The sequence below is a fragment of the Cyprinus carpio genome, chromosome A12 (assembly GCF_018340385.1).
Source record: "Cyprinus carpio isolate SPL01 chromosome A12, ASM1834038v1, whole genome shotgun sequence".
Taxonomy (NCBI): domain Eukaryota; kingdom Metazoa; phylum Chordata; class Actinopteri; order Cypriniformes; family Cyprinidae; genus Cyprinus; species Cyprinus carpio.
Window position 1 is genome coordinate 8267661 of NC_056583.1, and position 19701 is coordinate 8287361.

The 19701-nt window shown below is 35.9% G+C and overlaps 1 protein-coding gene across 2 annotated transcripts in view; it reads right to left on the reverse strand.

Annotated features, from left to right (window-relative positions):
* Window positions 1-19701, reverse strand: part of aclyb (ATP citrate lyase b) — a 69650-nt gene that overhangs the window by 14048 nt on the left and 35901 nt on the right. The window contains exons 5-18 of one of the 2 annotated variants that reach the window (XM_042767383.1): window positions 18998-19188; window positions 16877-16956; window positions 15394-15524; window positions 15181-15299; window positions 8950-9086; window positions 8550-8611; window positions 8351-8468; window positions 6546-6700; window positions 5889-5982; window positions 4724-4765; window positions 3112-3253; window positions 2755-2923; window positions 2245-2349; window positions 455-651 (exon numbers count right to left, since the gene is read on the reverse strand). In XM_042767383.1, the coding sequence (XP_042623317.1) occupies window positions 455-651; window positions 2245-2349; window positions 2755-2923; window positions 3112-3253; window positions 4724-4765; window positions 5889-5982; window positions 6546-6700; window positions 8351-8468; window positions 8550-8611; window positions 8950-9086; window positions 15181-15299; window positions 15394-15524; window positions 16877-16956; window positions 18998-19188 (1742 nt within the window). The remainder of the gene's footprint in view (window positions 1-454; window positions 652-2244; window positions 2350-2754; window positions 2924-3111; window positions 3254-4723; window positions 4766-5888; window positions 5983-6545; window positions 6701-8350; window positions 8469-8549; window positions 8612-8949; window positions 9087-15180; window positions 15300-15393; window positions 15525-16876; window positions 16957-18997; window positions 19189-19701) is intronic. The other variant, XM_042767384.1, reaches the window with a different exon arrangement.

The following is a 19701-nucleotide window of genomic DNA, read 5'->3' on the forward strand; positions in this document are numbered from 1 at the left end:
AGTGTTTTTCTTAAAGTTTTGGCTGCATGTCACATTATTTATTACTCATCAGAGAACAGAGATGTTGAAATCAGAGATTCACACAGGATTCTATTTAGCATGCTTTTTTCAAATAAAATAATACAAACATAAGATGAAGTCAGCAGATGAAAAACTATCCAGCGATTTTCTGAGATTGTTGGCTGATTTCAGTAACGAAACGAACAAAATTCCATTAACTAGCAACTCTTGATACCTAGTATTCGAAATGCATGTGCTCTGAACACTTTTTTTTTTTTTTTAATCAGTTGAAAGGTTTGTATGCGTCTTACAGTTCAGTATGATTTAAAAACGATACGTTTTTCAGTAAGCTTTAAAAAATGGTGGATTGCAACAAGGCTTCTCAATGCATCAAACTGATTGGCTATTTGGGTTGTAAGTCAATTATGTTCACAAGACATGTTCTGTTTGTCACCTGTCTCCTCCAATAGCAACTCCCTCAAAAACTCCATCTGTAGTGTGCGATATGATGTTGTTGAGTTCATTGGACATCCCTCCTGAGCGGGACACATATGCCACACTGCCTGGTCTATACAGCTTTGATGCCAGGATGTTGTCAAGCATCCCACCTGTGTTCCCGATCTTAAAGCAGCCTGGCTTTATACCGCCAACCTACAACACACAAGTGTACTTGAGTAAATTTCATGAATAAAACAAAAATCGACAAGCCATGAAAGAGATTTTAAGACCATGAAAGATGTTACTATACTCCCATGGCTGTTTTTTATGGACTTTTGCATTTGTTTATAATTATCATTATTTTCAGTGATGATTCTCATTAGATCACTGTTACTGCAATAACAGTGCAAAATTACCAGTTTTCATAAATCGACTAATCTGAGTGTTGTCTGAACGACTACTGTTATGTTCAGACCCTGATTGGAACATTTGCGAGTAACACACCATTACAGACATTATTTTCTTTAATTACAGGGAAATAACAGTAGGTATAGAAAAGAATCACCCCCCTTTAAAATAATCACATTTTATTGCTTTGCACCCTGAAATGAAGGCGGATACAGTTTTTGTTTTATCCAGCTGTATTTACATTTCAGTGCAACTTATAACATCCAAGTGAAAGATAGAACACCAACATGTCAGGAAAAAACAAAACAAAAAAAACAATCAATCCAAGTTGGAAAAAGGATCTCCCCTTGAGTCAGTATTGTGCAGAACCACCTTTTGCTTTAATTACAGCCTTTAGTCTGTTAGGATATGTCTAACTTTGCTCATCTAGACTTTGCAATTTGCCCACTTTTCTGTTTGTGGACTGCAAAAGTCATTCCACAGATTTTCAGTGGGGTTTAAGACTGGGCTCTGACTAGGCCATGCAAGGACATTCACCTTTTTCTCCTTTAATCACTGTGTGGTCAGTTTTATTGTGTGCTTTGGGTCATTGTAATGTTGGAAGGTAAATCTTCTTCCCATTGACAACTTTCTGGCAGAGAGCAGCAGATTTTCCTCAAGAATTTGACAGTATTTTTCGCCATCCATTTTTCCTTCTATCCTGACAAGTGCTCCAGTCCCTGCTGCAGAGAAACACCTTCATAACACCTTCATAACAGGATCTTACCACCTCCATGGTTTACTGTAGGAATGCTGTTATTTGGATGCTGACTTGTATTGGATTTCTGCCAGACATATCGTTTGGTGTTGAGGCCAAATAATTCAATTTTAGTCTCATCTGCCTCAGAATCTTAAAGGTGAGTTTTGGCAAAGCTCAGTTGTGACTGCATGTGGAATTTCTTGAGTGGCTTTTTTCTTGCAACCCTCTCATACAATACACATTTATGGAGAATGTGACATTGTTATCACATGTACACAATAACCACTCTTTGTCATAAATTCCTGCAACTGTAACCTCTCTGACCAGTTTCCTACTGGCTCTTTCATCCAGTTTGGAGCGACAACAATTTTTTTTTTCAACTCAGTGATTCTGTTTTTTATTTTTATTTTATGTTGGTGTTATATCTTTCACTTGGATGTTATAAGTTGCACTGAAATGTATATACAGCAGGAAAAACAAAAACGGTGTCTGTCTTCATTTCAGGCTGCAAAGCAACAAAATGTGATTATTTAAAAGGGGGGTGATATTAACACGAACATGTTTTTCCATGCTTCTTGAAATTTATGCTAATGTTGATATTTAGCTATAAAAGCATATAACATATAGTTATAAAATACTTAAACATTTGAAACACTCACAGTTGCAGGTCCAATGATAGTGACACCCTTTTCATCGGATGTTTTAATGAGTTTGCGGGTCAGAGCTTCAGGAATGCCTTCAGCTATGATAGCTATAGTGTGTATCTGATAAAACAAGAAGACCATGGTTATACACACAGTTGAAGCTACAAGTACTGAATATCAACATGTCATATGACCTGTGGTGCCCACTAATCTGAAATGGGAAAGGAATGCATTAGACACCGTATTCTCAGGAACATAGGTTAAGGTTTTTTTTGGGTTTTTTTTTGCATTTGAAACGTGCTGCAAAGCGACTTATGAAATTGGAAGTCTCTCATGCAAAGCACACGCAAATATATTTAAGCCCACACAAAATATCAGTTAAAGGACCGCAAACATGAACAGCATTGGTCTCTGTTTATATATGCAATGTGGCAATAAATTGATGCGATTCTGTACAGGCTTCAGAGATTATCATAGCTGGATGCCATTTAATAATAAAAAAAAAAAAAAAATATAGGATTTTACCTGAGGATACTGCATTGTCTCCATGGTGCTGTCAAAAGCTGAGCGAAGGGAGGCAAAATTTATGAGCACATCAACATCTGGATGTTTCTTCATAGCATCAGCCATGTTCTTATAGACGGGAAGTAAGATCTCCTTATGACCCCAGTAAAACTTCTGCTTATGGTCACCACTGACACACACAAACACACATAATATAAAAATCATAAAAACCGACTCAGGCCCTCAAACCCCAATCATATTTTACAATCTTATGTGCCACATAATGAGTATAATAAACCAACTATTAGACAATTGCGCAAGTTACATTAAATTTGATGGTATACACTCAGCATTAAGGTTCTTTTTAAATGTACTGACGTGAAAGGGTAGATCATTGCGACAACAGAGGGTTCTTCACGCGAACACACGTAATCAAAGTCCATCATGCCCTGAACTGCCCGCGTCTGCATGCCCCACACGATTGCCTTAGTCTGCCTGCTGAATAGAGTCGTGGCTTTAGCTAAAGGGGTAGAGAGACAAACGTTAGACTTAAATTCAACTCAAAGTAATTTGCCTGCTTAATGCCATAAATCAAAATTATGTAACTATAGAGACCATTTAGTTCAACCATGCACTAGAGGAGTTTTTTTTTTTTTTTTTTTAACATTACTGCTTTATGTGCCTTAAGTTTGAGTGTCTAAAAAAAGAAAAACAAACAAAAAACAAAATGACATCAATAAGGGTGTGAAAAGAGTCATTGAATCATGGAAACAAGACTCAAAGAAACATGGAAAAAGGATACAGAAAATGAGAATTAGACACAGACAAGAAAATGCATATTTTAAACACTGTATTGTATAAAAAATGTCTTAAAAAATATAAAAAATTAATTTAGGGTTTGACACTATATATGAGAAATATAAACAGTACAATATTATATATACACACATATATACATATTTATATATATATATATATATATATATATATATATATATATATATATATATATATATATATATATATATATTATGTATTTTCTAAATATCTTTCAGAGGAAGTGGCCCTATTAAGTCCAGCCAAATCTAAGTTTTTCATATTTTCTCCACGATATTAGATCAGTATGGAAAAAATTAATGCAAATTCACTCTCATATTAGTTGTCACTTACAGAAATGCAAATACTGTATGTGCTAGTTATCCCTGTACACAAAACAGCATTATGCAACATTCCATTTCTGTTATTTATGCTTTCAAACAGCTATTCAACCGATTTAATCAATCCTAAACAGAATTTTGTATTGTATGGTGTTCATTAAACAACACCAAAAGAGGAAGGGCTTCTCAATATCCTCAATGTCTCTTTCTCTTATCAATGCTTTTCATTGCTTCCTGGTAATTTACTATGCCTATGTGTCACAAAGTCATAGGCTGCATCTGAATATGCATACTTCACTATTATAAAATAGGTGAAAAACATGATGTGAAAAGATGTTTGAATTCATAGTATTTATACCACAGCTGGCAGTTCACCTGTTGTCCCTACACTTGTTCAGGTAGTAAGGTAAACTGTGAACGTGTTTCAGACAATGACAAATAAGTAGATGAAGTTAGCATGCAGTTTAATCAGAACAGCAAATGAATGGCCTGCATACAGCTTTTTTCTACCCCCCCCCCCCGCCCCCCCAACAACAACAAAAAAAACTAAAACAAAAACCTCTAAAGGCAGTTTTTGCTGCTCACATGCGACGCACATAGACGGAAGCTGGGTCGACTTTGCGGAGGGACAACAGGCCCAGGCTTATCCAAGTGACTACATTTTTATCAGACTAAATTTTTAATATTCTCATTCTGAATATTACCACTCTTGAACAATCAAACTACAGGACTAGAACTACCTCTTGGATTATTGATTAATAACTGCTGCCATGCCAACATATGACATTGTGCAAAGAAACGCACTAAACACTCGACCAGCCCTGAGTTCTTACCTTTAACCACTGCATTAAACATGGCTGTTGCAGACCATGTAACTAATTATGATGATGAACAGAGAAAGAAAATATGACAGCATGAGGAGAGAAAAGAGACAGAATGAAAGATAAATTAAAATAATTAAAAATGACTAACAGAACAAAAACATCGGGGGGAAAAAAGTAAAGGTGCAGTAAGTAACGTTTTACTGTATAAATTGTACTTTTATCAAATCTGCCCAAAATCTTATTATTGGTTCACACAGCATTCATGAGCAGTGTGTAATTATTTCTGCATATTTCTTATCACCTAATGGCAGCTATAGAAAGAAATAATAAATAAACAATCAACTTTAACACTGAAAAAATGCTATTGAACACTTATTTTTACTCTATAAAATAGAAACAAATAACATTGTATGCAGCTAAGTAATTTTCAACTAATTAAATAAAGCTTCAAAGCTAATTTTACAAGATGCATGATTTTAGTGTAAAGAAAAAAAATTCAACCTTTTCGGTTTAAAGCTATCCAATTTTACACAAATGCAAAAAACACAGTTCTAAAACTGCAAAAACGAATTATGATTTAAACAGCTTTTAAGCTCAAATAATAATATAAGTGTTTATAAATGATGAGCTTCACATTTCCTCCAAAAGCTGGCCCCATTTATTTCAGGTAATCAACATTACACCACAAATGCTATCAGCTGAGCTGAATTTGGAATATTCTTTTAATGGCAAGTTTTGGTTACTGTTTTAAAAACTAAACTGGCCTTTTAAACTAAAACATCACGGTACTGTTTAAAAAACACCTTGATCATTTAAAAAACAAACTGAACATTTAAATGCATAAAACTTTTTATATGAACATTAAGTAAATATTTAAAATAAAATTAAAATATTTTAAAATAAATATTAAATCAAATGTCAAGCTACTTGCTTAGGCAAGTGCAAAAAAAGTAAAAGAATCTAGAAACCTCTAGGGTAAAATCCTGCTTGATCTTGAGTAAAAAAAGTTACTGGTTCATGGTGGTGGCTAAACATAAGTTTAGCAAAGTTACTTAACGCACCTTTGATTGAGCTACAGTTAAAGAATCAATTAAAAATGTAAATGTGTTCTTCAAAAGTTCTCTTAAAAAGTTGCTGTGACTGTGATATTAAACCTTAGCTGAGCTCTAAATACCTCGGGGAACACCTGCTGTGGGTGTCATGCCATCTGTGACACTAGTGCTCAGTTTGTGTTCACAGAATGAAGTGTTTCTGGTTCTTGCTGGCGTCTGGAAGACAGAAGGAATGAACAAACTTCTGAAGGGGTTTGTGGCCCACTGAATTCTAGCATATTCAGTATATTTATTCTAGCATATTTATTCAACATATTTACTTATATAACAGGTGTGATATGTTCTGCTGTTGGCGCTGAATTTAAACTGTATTCTAAATCCTATATGGGGTATTTGACAAAAATTGTCATTGTAGTATAAAGACGCACTCAAACATACATGTATGAGATGAACTTTAATGTATGAATCAGAATTGTATGAATTCAGAATGGCAAGAATTTTATGTGTCCATGTAATGTTTATGAGAAAATGTTGCTATAAACTTCTCCATCTTGCCAACACTTGACTACAGTATCTCATAAAAGACGGATCACATGTGCTCCAATGTCTTCATTCTCTTTGGTGGTCACTGCATCATGTGATACTTGTTTTTAAGTTTTGCTCATGTTGCCACAAATGGTCAAATATAATAAAAAATTAATCTCTTCTGAACTAGGAAAAAAACACACTGTATGTGTTTACATGTCAGCCACTGGGATAAACTATAAAAATAGACTTACAGCTGCACTAGCACTGGTGTTCAACAGGAAATTTGCAGTGTGTGCTGCCACTGGAGGCTGATTGGGGATTGGTCGATGACCCAGTGCCATGCCAACAATAGCAGTCATGTGAGTCTCTGTGCCAAAGACATGGATGGGAATACCAGTAGTCTTTCCTGTTGCAACGAAAAGGGAACCAGAACAACAAGAGATTGCAGAAATATGAGATAACTTGTGTGTGAATGGACATCTCTAAACATCATACACTAGTGAACACGGGGACATTGTCATGTTCAGATTTGACCAGTGAATACATACAGTATAATGAAATTATTACACATCACAGACTGACGTAATAGCTAACAATCAAACTTGGAAGTAAAATTAATACATCTTTACTTTTCTTTTCTGTTTGAGGCCGATACAGAAGAACAGACATGTAAGACAGGCAACTGTGTCTGCTGTTAGTGGTATAAAGCATCCTATCATTATCAATATCTGTCCCAAATTCATATGAATGTGTCAAATAGATGGAAATGAATATACTAATTACAGCCTAAGGGCCAGATTTACTAAACAGGGCAAATTAGTGCAAGACAGCAATCCCATAAAAATGCAGATGAGAGTGGAAAGTTCTGCGGTTGATCTACTGATGCCTGTTTCACATACACTCCGTCTGCAGTGTGTATGCAGTGCGTATTTTTTCCGCATCCATGTTAATGGTTTAGAGCGTTCACACTGCAAGCAGTTGAGGTCCCGCAGTGCGTCTGCAGCAGTGCAGCGATCGCTTACTCACCCAGTCTATTTTTGCTGTGCTGCACACTCTGAATTAAAGTGACAGAGCAATGTTCGCTGTAAAAATAAACATGGATTGTCACGGAAATGTAGTAATTTCACACCAAATTTATATAATTGAAGTCAACTGTGTTTTACAGTCAACATATGGCTTTTTGGCTAGATTTAAAACAAGGGAAAAGTGCACTTTTAGATAAGGCAACACAATAGATGCACTTGTGGAGGTAGAAAAACAGTTCTGTAAGACCCGTGGGATTGCTTGTAATAAAGATTTAAATGCAAAAGAAAAGAGGATCACAATGCTGAAAAAGCATTTTCAGTAACATTTGGATTTGAAATCAAACTAATGGATAAATGTTGTGTTTGTGGTAAGCAGCTGCGGATCAGTAGCGGATTAAAAACGTGTCCTGTGTGAAAGCAAAATGAGTCCACGTAGCTTCTGCAGCGCATACGTAATGCAAATGGACTGCATACGCACTGCAGATGGAGTATGTGTGAAACAGGCATGACAATACACAAATTAATGAATACAGATGCAGCCAGCTCATTTTCTTAATGACCAATGCAATCTACCAAGAGCAGGGCAAATTAGCAACTATGGGTTAAGACATGCTTTTTTGGGACATTTTATAATAAAACAAACACCAGTAAATTGACTATTGTAAAATTTAAATTTAAGGCATTTCTGGACTTTTTAAGGACTCCGGGAACCCTGCAAAAATGACTGTCCCTCAAACAGCCAGATCTTGCTACTTCCTCTGAGTATTATGTATATATTTCACATATTATACTTATGTGATTATACTGAATATTTGCTTGATGAACAGGGTAGTCAATCATAATATTAATTCTGCTATATCTGTTAGTTCTTACAGCTGATATAAATAATAATAACTAATTATACATATTTACCCTTAAGGTAATCAGTCATTTTCTACCGCCACTGAATGTGTTTGAACTGGACAAATCTTATTTCGGACAATGTTAATACCAGGTGTAAACAGCACCCTTGATAAGCTGTTCTTACTTACCAACTTCTCCCATCACTCTCAGCCCTTCCTGGTAGTTTGGACCTCCACGTCGAACAAAGATGGTAACCTCATGTTCTTTTAGGGGCCCCTGGTAGTCTTTGATAGCCCTCACAATGCCCTAATGAGTGTGATGAAAAATGAAACATTATGAAAAGAACTAGCTACATAACATGATTTAACAATTATAGAGCCACTGTACCTTGAAAGTAGCTGCAACATTAGTGAAGTTAGCAATACTGCCGCCAATGATCAACACCTTTCCTGGAGAGGCAAAATTGGAGTAAAAAAAAAAAAAAAAAATTCAGATTTTAACATTTAAACCATGTCTTAATCACACACAATATGAGGGACTGAGGTGACAAATTAAATCATTAATTTTAAAGTGATAAATCAAAATGTTTGTCTTAACCAGCTGCGACCATAGCGACAGTTCTATTGGTAGTGTTTTGTTGATTGCTAGGTTTCTGTCTAGGTGACAGCGTCACTCAAATCATACAGGACTGAAATGTAATTTATTATGTTTACATTTCTGTTATTACTATATTTTTCACACTAGTAACTCATGACTTAAAAAGCATGCTATTCTGTCTCACACTCACCATCAGGGTGTTTCTCATTGGTCATTAGAGAGAGGATAGTCTTTGCGTAGTCATACGTCTGCTGTTCGCTGGGAGCTCCAGAATATTCCCCGTAGTTGGCCAGTTCATCTACTCCACCCAGATCACAGATGGTATCACTAAACAAACAAGGACAACACTTTATAATAAAGTCTTATCTGGTAACATCAGTTAATGCATTAGCTAAATTAACTAACAATAAACAATGTGTTTTTATTGATCTTTGTTAATGTCATAAAAATACAATTGTGCTTAGTTCATCTCAGTTCACAGTGCATTAAAGGCACAATATGTAAGATTTTTTTTATTCAAATATCCAAAAACGACTACAACAGTGTTATATATTTTGCTGATTTGTATACTTACATTATCCCAAATGTTTTGAAGAATGTTTAAATCCAGAGAAATAAGCTATTTTAACTAGTGACATGGACCGTGTCCATAGTGTCATTAGCTGTGTCTGAAATCGCTCACTAGCTCACTCATTTACTAATCCCTATATAGTGTTTGGCAGTTGAGTGGACTATATCAGAAAGGAGTGAACAAATATGTGAATGGATTCGGATGGTGACGTATACACTGCGCGTGAGACTTTGCAAAAACACATCGTCACATGTACATTTTTATTATATGTACCATATTTTAGAAAATAATATTTATAGCAATAACACTCAAAATGACTTTATATTGTAATTATACACATCTCCGCGTCAGCTTTGTGGTTTCATTGATGGTATATTTAGGGGCCAAGCCCAAAGGGCTGTAGCCCCTATTGTATCTGTATGTTTTATTATTATTATTATTATTATTCTTCTTCTTCTTGGCCAATGGGAGTCTATGGCAGCCCTATGAACGGAACATGGGAAAATGATGAAATTTGGCACACTTGTAGAGATGGCCATGAATCGTGATCTGACCAACTTTGGGGTCTCTAGGCCCAACTCTATAGCGCCACCAGCAGTCCAAAAATTCAATGTTTAAATGTTAATAACTCTTGAACCCCTAATTCTATGAAAATAAAACTTAGTACACCTGTTCAATCTCTTCATGGAGATTCCATTCCATACCTTACATTAAGGCTCCGCCCATTACAGTAGCGGCCATTTTGAAAAGTACAGTATTCAATCTAAACACTACTCCTCCTTCAAAATTGGTCCAATTCTTCTGAAATTTGGCTCATATGGTCTTTGGACTGAGCCGCAATGAAATTACTGAACAGATTTTTGATATTTATCTTAGTTTAAAAGTTATTAAATTGTGAACCTTATGAGGTCGACCTCAAATCGGTTCAGAGGCTGTATCTCGGCCAAACTTTGATCAATCGAAACAAAACTTGGTACACTTCATCTACACCATGATCTGAGGGTACATGCCAAAGATGGGAACAGCGCCACCTATGGGTGTTGAGATACCAAAAATGCACATTTTTGCTTATAACTTCTGAACAATTCGTCAGAAAAAATTATGATATTGGTGTCTATGGATTCTTTGGGTCATTCCGAATCTGTGGATGTCAATTTTGTCAAGACCACCTGGACCACCTGTCCGCCATTTTGAAATTTGTCATAAATTGCGATATCTTTTGATCTACTGGACAAATCTGCTCAAAAATCGGTAAGCATCATCAACGCAATGTGCTGGAGGTACCCCCGAAAGTTTGAAGACAGCGCCACCTAGTGTTCAAGAGATATAATGATTCTTGCAAAACCCCTTATAACTTTTGAAATCGTTGATCGATTTTTGTAATTTCTATGTCATTTCAATTCCTTTATTACATGGGTAAGAGCTGTACTAAAGTTTCTTAAAATGGGATCAAAAATAAGTGTGTTTTTGTAACTTCATTCTGTGTTCGTTCTCATCAGACCTTCTGATTTCACCTTATCTGTAATTCTGAATCTATCTGTTCTGGAAAAGTGCTGAAAAAGTTGCTGGAAAAACCCTTAAAAGCCAAAGAGCAATAAGGGCTTGGCCCCAGAAAGGCTGCTTGCAGCTTTAATATTAATTTGTTTTGTAATGCTTTTATGTTCATAATCATTAAATACTATTAAAATACTTTTAAAATACTAAGAACAAAAATAAACACACATAAACGCGTTCATAATTTTATGTATTTATTATTTTTAGTATCTTGACACTCTCCCGAGCAGCGTTTTGAGCTCAGATAAGATAATGGTCGTAGAGCATCCTGAGGCGACCATTCAATTTACATCAGAATGAATATGCTACCTACAGGTTATTTACAAACATTTTTAAATTAGCCACCAAATTATCATTTTTGTAAGTTAACAATGATGCCACCTCAGTACATTAGTAAAATAATAAACTGAGTTATTGCCTACATAACATATTTTAATATAAATAATGTATGAAATAAACGTTAAAGCAGAAATAATAAAGATGTAAACGGCATATCTCCTTCAAACTCGCTCGCTCCCGCTTTCTCTTCCAGCTCGCCGGTTCTCCGCATTGGATTGTGGGAAATAGTGCTTCATGGAGTGTACATCGGTTGTACACTCGAAATCAGAATGAATTGTGACGTGAGTGATTTTGGACACAGCTTTTGTTTTGTTTTGAATGCACGCGCCCTCCAGCGGTGAAAAATTACATATTGTGCCTTTAAGTAATGTTTAAAGGATACAACATTCCATTTAAAAAAATTATTACTAAATGTTAAGATAATTAAATGTCTTTGTGCTGCACACAATGATCACCTATACAGCCCTGTTATAAAATATCCCTGATCAAATATTATAAAACAGACAGAGAACATCCAGATGTCTTACTTATTAGAAACGACAGTAAAGAAGTAATTTTTGTATCTATATCAATGGCACATGTCCCTACTATTCAAAATGTAGGTAGATTCTGGGTTGTAACGGTAGCTTACCTTATATAATTAATATAATAAACAGTTCTATTGGCAGAGGCCTAGTGTCCTTGTGTAATTCAGTCTAAGGGTGGCACAATGTGTCAATGTTGATTGATGGGCTCTAGATACAAACATGCATACACACATCTTAGAATTGCCTTAATGTAGTATTAATTGTGTTTGAATGTTGATTTACTGTAGAATGTTATAGAGGAATGCTTAAAGGGTACCTCGGATGCAAAATTCATGGTCTTTTCATATAAATATGTCTAAGCAGTATGTGGACACAACCACCCTACAATGATGAAAATCCATTCACTCCTTTTTTTTAAAAATCACAAAAAAAATCGAAACAGCCTCAATTATCAAGCCGTTTTGATTTTCTGAGCAGTATGACATCATACTGCTCAGGCCCTGCCCACGACCACTGACGGACTGTCCCATATTAGCATATTTCGGCTGTAAGCCAGTTGTATGCTGTCCGCCATTTTCTCCGTGCCTGAGCAGCTTTAGCGACAAAAATGTCTTGTAAGTGAACATAAGAGTCTTAATTTTCTCCCATGATGAGAGCCACTGAGGATGAAGCAGATTAGTTTTGTTTTTGATGGTAATGTGCCACCAAATACACACATTATGGTTGTAACGATATACCAGTATGATGGTTTATCACGGTTTGAACATGCACGGTTTTCATACCGTAAACATTTGCATATCCATGGTTTAAAAAAAATGAATGAAAAAAAAAAAATCTCAAGTTGCATATGCAACTTATTTCTGCACGGTCACTTCACTCTGCATTCACTCGGCTGCTTACACGCACTTACAGAGGAGAAAACCACAGAGACAGAGATTATATCTAATCTCCATCCCCGCAGAAAATGGGAATACTTTGGATATAAAAAACGAATGCAGGGTTGTCCTTGAGGACGGATACCATTTACAAAAAATGTGGATGCAATTGTGGCTGCAAAAGAAGGCAATACATCCATCCTTCGCTCATATTCGAGGACACCATCCCTCCATGCAGATAAAGGTGTCGCATTTATAAAAAGTTATAAATTAAGGCCGTATGATTTCCTGATGCAAAGGGAATTCTGGTGAAGTTATGAACATGGAATTTACAGTATAACAAGGATGTCACATAAAACATGCAATCTGATGGATGGATAAATAAAAAAATAGATAAATGTGTCTGTGAATATTAAAGCGCGAAGAGATTGCTATATGAATAATTGCTTGTTTCTGCATGTCTCTGAGTGATGCTGTTTTATCTACTACACACTGAAGTAGGCATGACTCTAATGGTGTTTTCAGCATCTAAGTTACATAAACATGAACATCACCCAGAGCTGCTCTGAAAGAAAACTTAAATAAACATTTTGTAAAACCATTTTCAAAATCAAAGGTCCGCTACAACCCGTCAAAATAAGTTTGATTTACCTTGAAATTATGACAAATATATTAGCATTGTTCAATGTACTTCAAAGTTATAATAACAATAATAAATCGATTATTATAAAGAATATTATTATTTAAACATTATTTTTAAGGAATATCATGTTTGTCCATGTCTTAACTTAGTATACCTCTGTTGTGCAGAACTTTGCCAAAAATAAGTTGTTAAATTTTAATTTGATAACATTTTAAAACATTAATTAAAATGTTAAAGTGTGATATAGATATACATAAGGTATATAACTTTATTTTTTTCATAAGGGAGACTTAATACTTTCATTAAACTGGTTTCAAGTTTGTTGTAATAAAGGATTTGTCCACTCAAATAACTTGTTCTTATTCTTTTAAGAGTCATTGTTACTGATAAGAATTATTGTTTAAAATATATACCATAATACCGTGAAACCGTCCACACTTTGATTGATGTCTTTAGGACCAATAGTTTTTGAGAAAAGTGGGGAAAAGTACCTCCTCTGCCAGTGTACGGAACATGATGGGGTTAACGGTGTTCCGTACAGGCTCATAATGATGTTCCGTACAGTGCGCATAACTTGATTTTATCGGCGAAAATGGACATTTAACTGATCAACTGTGAACTGTTTATTTATTTTAACTGAAGAAAACATTATTTAAATGAATATGAAAGATGAGTACCTTTTTATTTGGTTAAAATGCAAGTTAATTGCTGCTTTAATAAAGGACCATGCGAGTTAGGCATGATTGTTTTGTGATATTAATTATGGCATGTGAGTTAAGCATGAACCATGTGAAACGTTAGTGAATACCATTTCCATATCTTTCTGAAGACAAGAAGGCCAAACAATTTGCACTGATTAATAATAATTAAAAAAAAAGATGAATCAATGTGAAAACTTTATAACGTAAGAGATCTCTGCTGCCTGTGTCAGGTGAGGGTGGCGCTAAGTGGTCATCGCCCGCAATCGATGTTTAAAAATTCCCATTTCGAAGCATTTATTCAACAAAAGGTAATATATATAAAAAAAATGTGATAACATAAGTTTCATTTCATAAAGGCTGTAGTACTGTGGGAAATGTATATTAAATAGAAATGTACATTTTCGCTGCTCTAGTTGTCTCCCCTCCCAAGCTGCCGTCTTGAAGTATAACTTGCCAGTTGTCTATTTTCCCAAACTGAAGACTTGAAGGGTCTCTTGTTAATGGTACATTTTGAGGATGGGTTTGTGTTTAGATCGGGGGTGAAAGAGGGAGACATAAGGATGACACAGATATATAGTTTATGTACGACCTGGAATTAATTATTCTGCAATTGGCGCTAAAACTTCACCTGTACGGAACATCTTTGTGTACGGAACATGGTTAGTCTACGTTAGCTCATTTTCATTTAAAAAGACTTGCACCGAAACAGCTCCCTGTGAACAGAGCTGTTTTGTCAAGGTAAAAAGGGTGTTGTTTCACACAACCACTGAGGAACAGAAATGTCATGAAGACCCTAGAGAATCATACCAACTTGTGGAAAATGGGCATCTGATGTCCCCTTTAAGCAAATTGATTTGTCAAAAAGTTTCACATAAAGGTAGTGTTAATTTCAATTTTTTCAACATATATTTACACTAGAAGTACGGGGAGTTGTATGGGGAGCTTGGGACGGGAGCAAAGACTGGCTTTATGACTTACAATAGTCTGGAAATGCAGAAAAAAAAATTGTTGAAGAACGCTAAACACATTTAAGAGTTCATAATTTAGGATTGATTCAGTTTATATTGAGGTCTATGTTTTCTGGTGGATTAAAATTTTGGCAAGCCTTTGCCCCCCCGGCTCTACAGATGAGCCATAGCTGATCCACACCCATATTTATGCCCTTGGTTTATCTAATATCTAACTGAGGGCCAAGATGTTGGCAGCACAACCTGTACACCACTGATGCACCGCCGCCGGCCACCATGGTCCAGATGCGTCCTCTGGGATTCAGCAGGGTGAGTTTCAGACTGGCGCCACTCTTAGCATCAAGATCTGCTATGTATGCTTCCTGTACAGAAAACAGCAACAAAGCAAATCTGAGCCAAAGAACACCTGCTCTCGAGGTATTTGTGTGCAATGGCATGACGTTTGTCAAATTGTACCTCAGGATAAGCTTCTCTGCCAAACGGAGGAGGAAACACCACATCACCCCACTTGGGCTTGCAGATATAGTCTGCAGTAGCATCTATTTTGGCTGCCATATCCAAGATGTAGACTCCTTCCTTAGTGACCACTGCATATATGCACACAGAAAATAACATATGATTGGCATTCTGTTATTACTATACTGTTTATGTTTTTAGTACCAGTTTAGAGTTTTCTCCTTTAAGGCCAGGACACACCAAGCCAACGTCGGGCCGACGGTGAGTGACGGTCGGGCTAGTTTGTTTGGTGTTTTCCACTCATTGGCTCTCATTGGGCTCACGAGTGAACATGTTGAATTGGCATCGAGGGGCATCAACGTTACTGATATTTAAAATGGAAAGCAAGCGCTGCTTTGTTTACGTTTCATTTATCTGCGTTTATCTCCTATATCTTTGTTTCAGTTTCTCCTTTTGAATGACGAATATATACTATTGATAGCTGCTGATATAGACAGTTAATTCCTCTCACGCATACACGTTAGTTTGCCATCGGCTGTAGTCTGTGTGGTGTGTTCGGGTGCACCTTTTTGGTCCGACGCTGCTGACGCGAGTCAACAACACCGTCGGCATTCGTCACCACTAGTTCTTTGAAGTTGGCTTAGTGTGTCCCAGGCCTTTAAGTACTCACTTTTCTCTTTTTATTCAGTACCAGTTTATAAGATTTAGTGCGAGATTTACTAAACAGGGTAAATTAGCCGTGAACGCAATCCCAAAAATGCCCTGATGGGAGTTGAAAGTTCTGTAGAACTTCTACTGACAATGCACATATTAAAAGACACAGATGCAGCTAGATCATTTCTCTAACGGCCAAAAGAGCAGCGCAAATTAGTGTAGGGTCACAAACAAGCAGAGCCAATGATAATCAGGAGCATGTGATCTACTAACAACAAAGACACAAAATGGGTTAAGACATGCTTCTTGGACGTTAAATTATGGCGTAAGTAAATTGACTACCACAAACGTTAGTAAATCACCTTGTGTGATTTATTTAAATACCCAGCATATGTTATATTCTATTGGATTTTATCCCATCTGTTTTATCACCTACAAGTCTGACCACCTAGAAAAGAAACAACACAAGTCTGCTCAAATTGCCTCATGATATTAAGTATCAGTTATGTCCATATCTAAACAATAGTCTGGTCCACATTACAGCTTATTGTGGCCAAGAACAATCAAGTTACTAACCAAGCACTGTTTGTCTTTTTACATTTCATTTTGAGGGGTGTTTCTATGAAAACCATTATGGCAAAAAAATTAAATAAATAAATATATATATATAATATTTACAAGTAATTGTGCAATATGCATCATATGGTCAGTCACACAACAAATATCAATTAGAACTTTAAGTATGAGTAAATATTAATATTCATGCTTGCCTTAAACACAATTTATTCAAATAACAGGACACAAGTCTTGAGAAAAAGCAAGCACGTACCCAGTGGATTGATCTCCAGATATGTGAAGTAAAGGTCCTCATACAAATTGAAGAGACCCACTATGAAGCTTGCCAGCACTCTGCAAAAAAAAAAAAAAATAGGTTATTTTCAGGGCATGAAAACGGGGAAAAAAAATTCAATTGGTTCATTCAGAGCAGAATCGATATTTTAACGTTTCTGTTCCTGCATTCCTCTGATATTATTACCGTTCCAAAACCGGTTTGGGTGGAAGAAATATCGGTTAATAATGTTATTTTTTTTTTTTTTTTTACAATTTTCTTTGCCTATAATTTGCCTAATAATAATAATAATAATAATAATAATAAAGTACAGCGTTTTCTTTACTCAAAAGGGAAAGGAAAAAAAAGAGAGATCTGGTTACGTTAGCCAATAACCCGCTGCGCTTAGTCACAGCCAATACAGCATCATCTTTTTTAGATTGTGGCCAAATGTAGGCTACTAAACAAATAGAAAAAAAAAAACATCTATCAACACTTTAAAGACATCAAAGTATTTTTAAGATATTTAAAAATGTTTGCTGCATTGTTAAAAAAAAACAAACAAACAAAAAACTTCAGAGAGTGACTAAAAACATAGGCTAATTTTATTAGCCCTATTACTTTCCGAAATAATGAAGGCTAAAATGCCCGTAGGCTAAAGCAAAATGTTTACAAACATTATAAAAACGTTTTTTAAAGGCACCATGGCACCTTGAAATGGTTTGGCCTTTATGCAAAATGGAAATACTGACATAAATTTTTATTATTTACAGATAAGATTACAGCTGTAAGATGTAAGTTATTGCAATGAGGAACACTTTTCTCCAATGCATTAAATACCACACTCCTGTGAAAGGAGGGCAAGCCACATTAAAACTGTAGGCTTATGAGTAAGTTTGAAACACTCACTATATAAAGCACATCTCGTGTAGGACAACCTGAATAATGCATTTATCCACAGCAGCTCAATCTGTGTTCTTTGTTATTTTTGAAATGTGTTTGCAGCATCATAGATAATGATATCACATAAACTGTATTGTTGTATCATACAGGGAAAAGCACTTTCTTTATGGAAGTTTTGCACTTTACAGCTACCTCTGCTGTAAAGGCATCATAACAGGGCTCATCAACTCCAGTCCTAGAGGGCCAGTGTAAGGCTGAGTTTAGTGACGTGACATACAGCCAAGTATGGTGACCCATACTCAGACTTCGTGCTCTGCATTTAACCCATCCAAAGTGCACACGCACCGTGAACACACACCCGGAGCAGTGGGCAGCCATTTATGCTGCGGCACCCGGGGAGCAATTAGGGGTTCGGTGCCTTGCTCAAGGGCACCTCAGTCGTGGTATTGCCGGCCCGAGACTCAAACTCACAACCTGAGGGTTAGGAGTCAAACTCTCTAACCATTAGGCCAGGACTTCCACGACTTTTATAGTTTAGCTATAACCCAAACCAAACACACTTGAAAAAGCAAATTGCGGTGTTCAGAATTACTTGCAAATTTCAGACAGGTGGGTTAAATTGGGATTGGTAGTAAAGTCTGCAGGATCCTGGACCTCCAGGACTGGATTAGAAGAACCCTGATGTCATGCAAAGTCTAAATACAGTACATAATATATGTTCACTAAATTGGTTTGGTTTTCACAGCCATCAGTTTGCACATTGTTTGGTGGCCAAGTGTTAACACTGGGCAGGATGCTGGATAATATTTCTGTCCATAAAATACAGAAAATGTTGATTAATCAAAAGAAATAATCAAAAGATTAATCATTTATCAGAAAAAAAATTGTTACAGCCCTAGATGAATAACAGCATTACTTTGATTGGAAGGAAAAAAAGTAAAAGAGTTAACTGAGCTAGAAAAAGAAAATAATAATAAGAAGAAGATTAATCTTCTTCTTCATACTGACTTGCGGCTTCTACAAATGTATATATATCATTGCTTAACCTTGAAGCTCGAAGGATTTTCTTTACTTCTGGAACATGGCATCATCAACATTTTTCAGGAAGAAGACGACTTTGAAATGTGTAAGTGCAAAAAGTCCAAAAGTAAACTAAAATATAGTTTTAAACTAACAGACATGAAATAAAAAATACATGAAACTGATCAGCCTACTTACTCTTTCTTCTCATCTGTAACATGTACAAGTAACTGCTGGGTAACCATGTCCTCCGTGAGTTTCTCATCTATTCCCACCAAAAGTCTCTGGGCTTTGGTGTCCACATCTCCAACGTCCACCCCACCTTCATGATGGAACAGCACATGACTGCCTTCCCGGCTTGTGTATACACACACATAAAACTCCTCTTCCTGTGAGAGAGATCAATTACAAGCCCAAAAACAAGGACATGTCAAATCAACCAAATTTCTGAAAATTCCAAAAATTCTGGGTTGAAATGTTTGATTTTGTTAAAACTTTTTCTAAAGAAAGATACATAAATGATGATGAAAGCCAAATAATTAAATGTCATTTGTGAATATTGAGTAATCCATTATTTTGTAAAGCAGTGTCAAAACAACTTTCACCTAGGATTTGAGGCATAATACCTTAGAAAAGTCACAGAATCGTTATTTCACACAGGGCTGTGTACAGGCCATGTCATAATGCTATTCATTGGTTTGCGAAGTGATGTATTTGTTCCTGGAACATTTATTATCAGAAAAATGTGAGTCACTTCAATCATAGCAGTAACATTAACATGACACATACACTGTAGCAGTGAAGAGAGCTGGCTGGATATGTGTAGTACTAACAATATATAACATAGAGAGTTTCTGCCAAGTGATAATGTAGAGTCTAGGTGGCTAGTTAAGAATATTTTT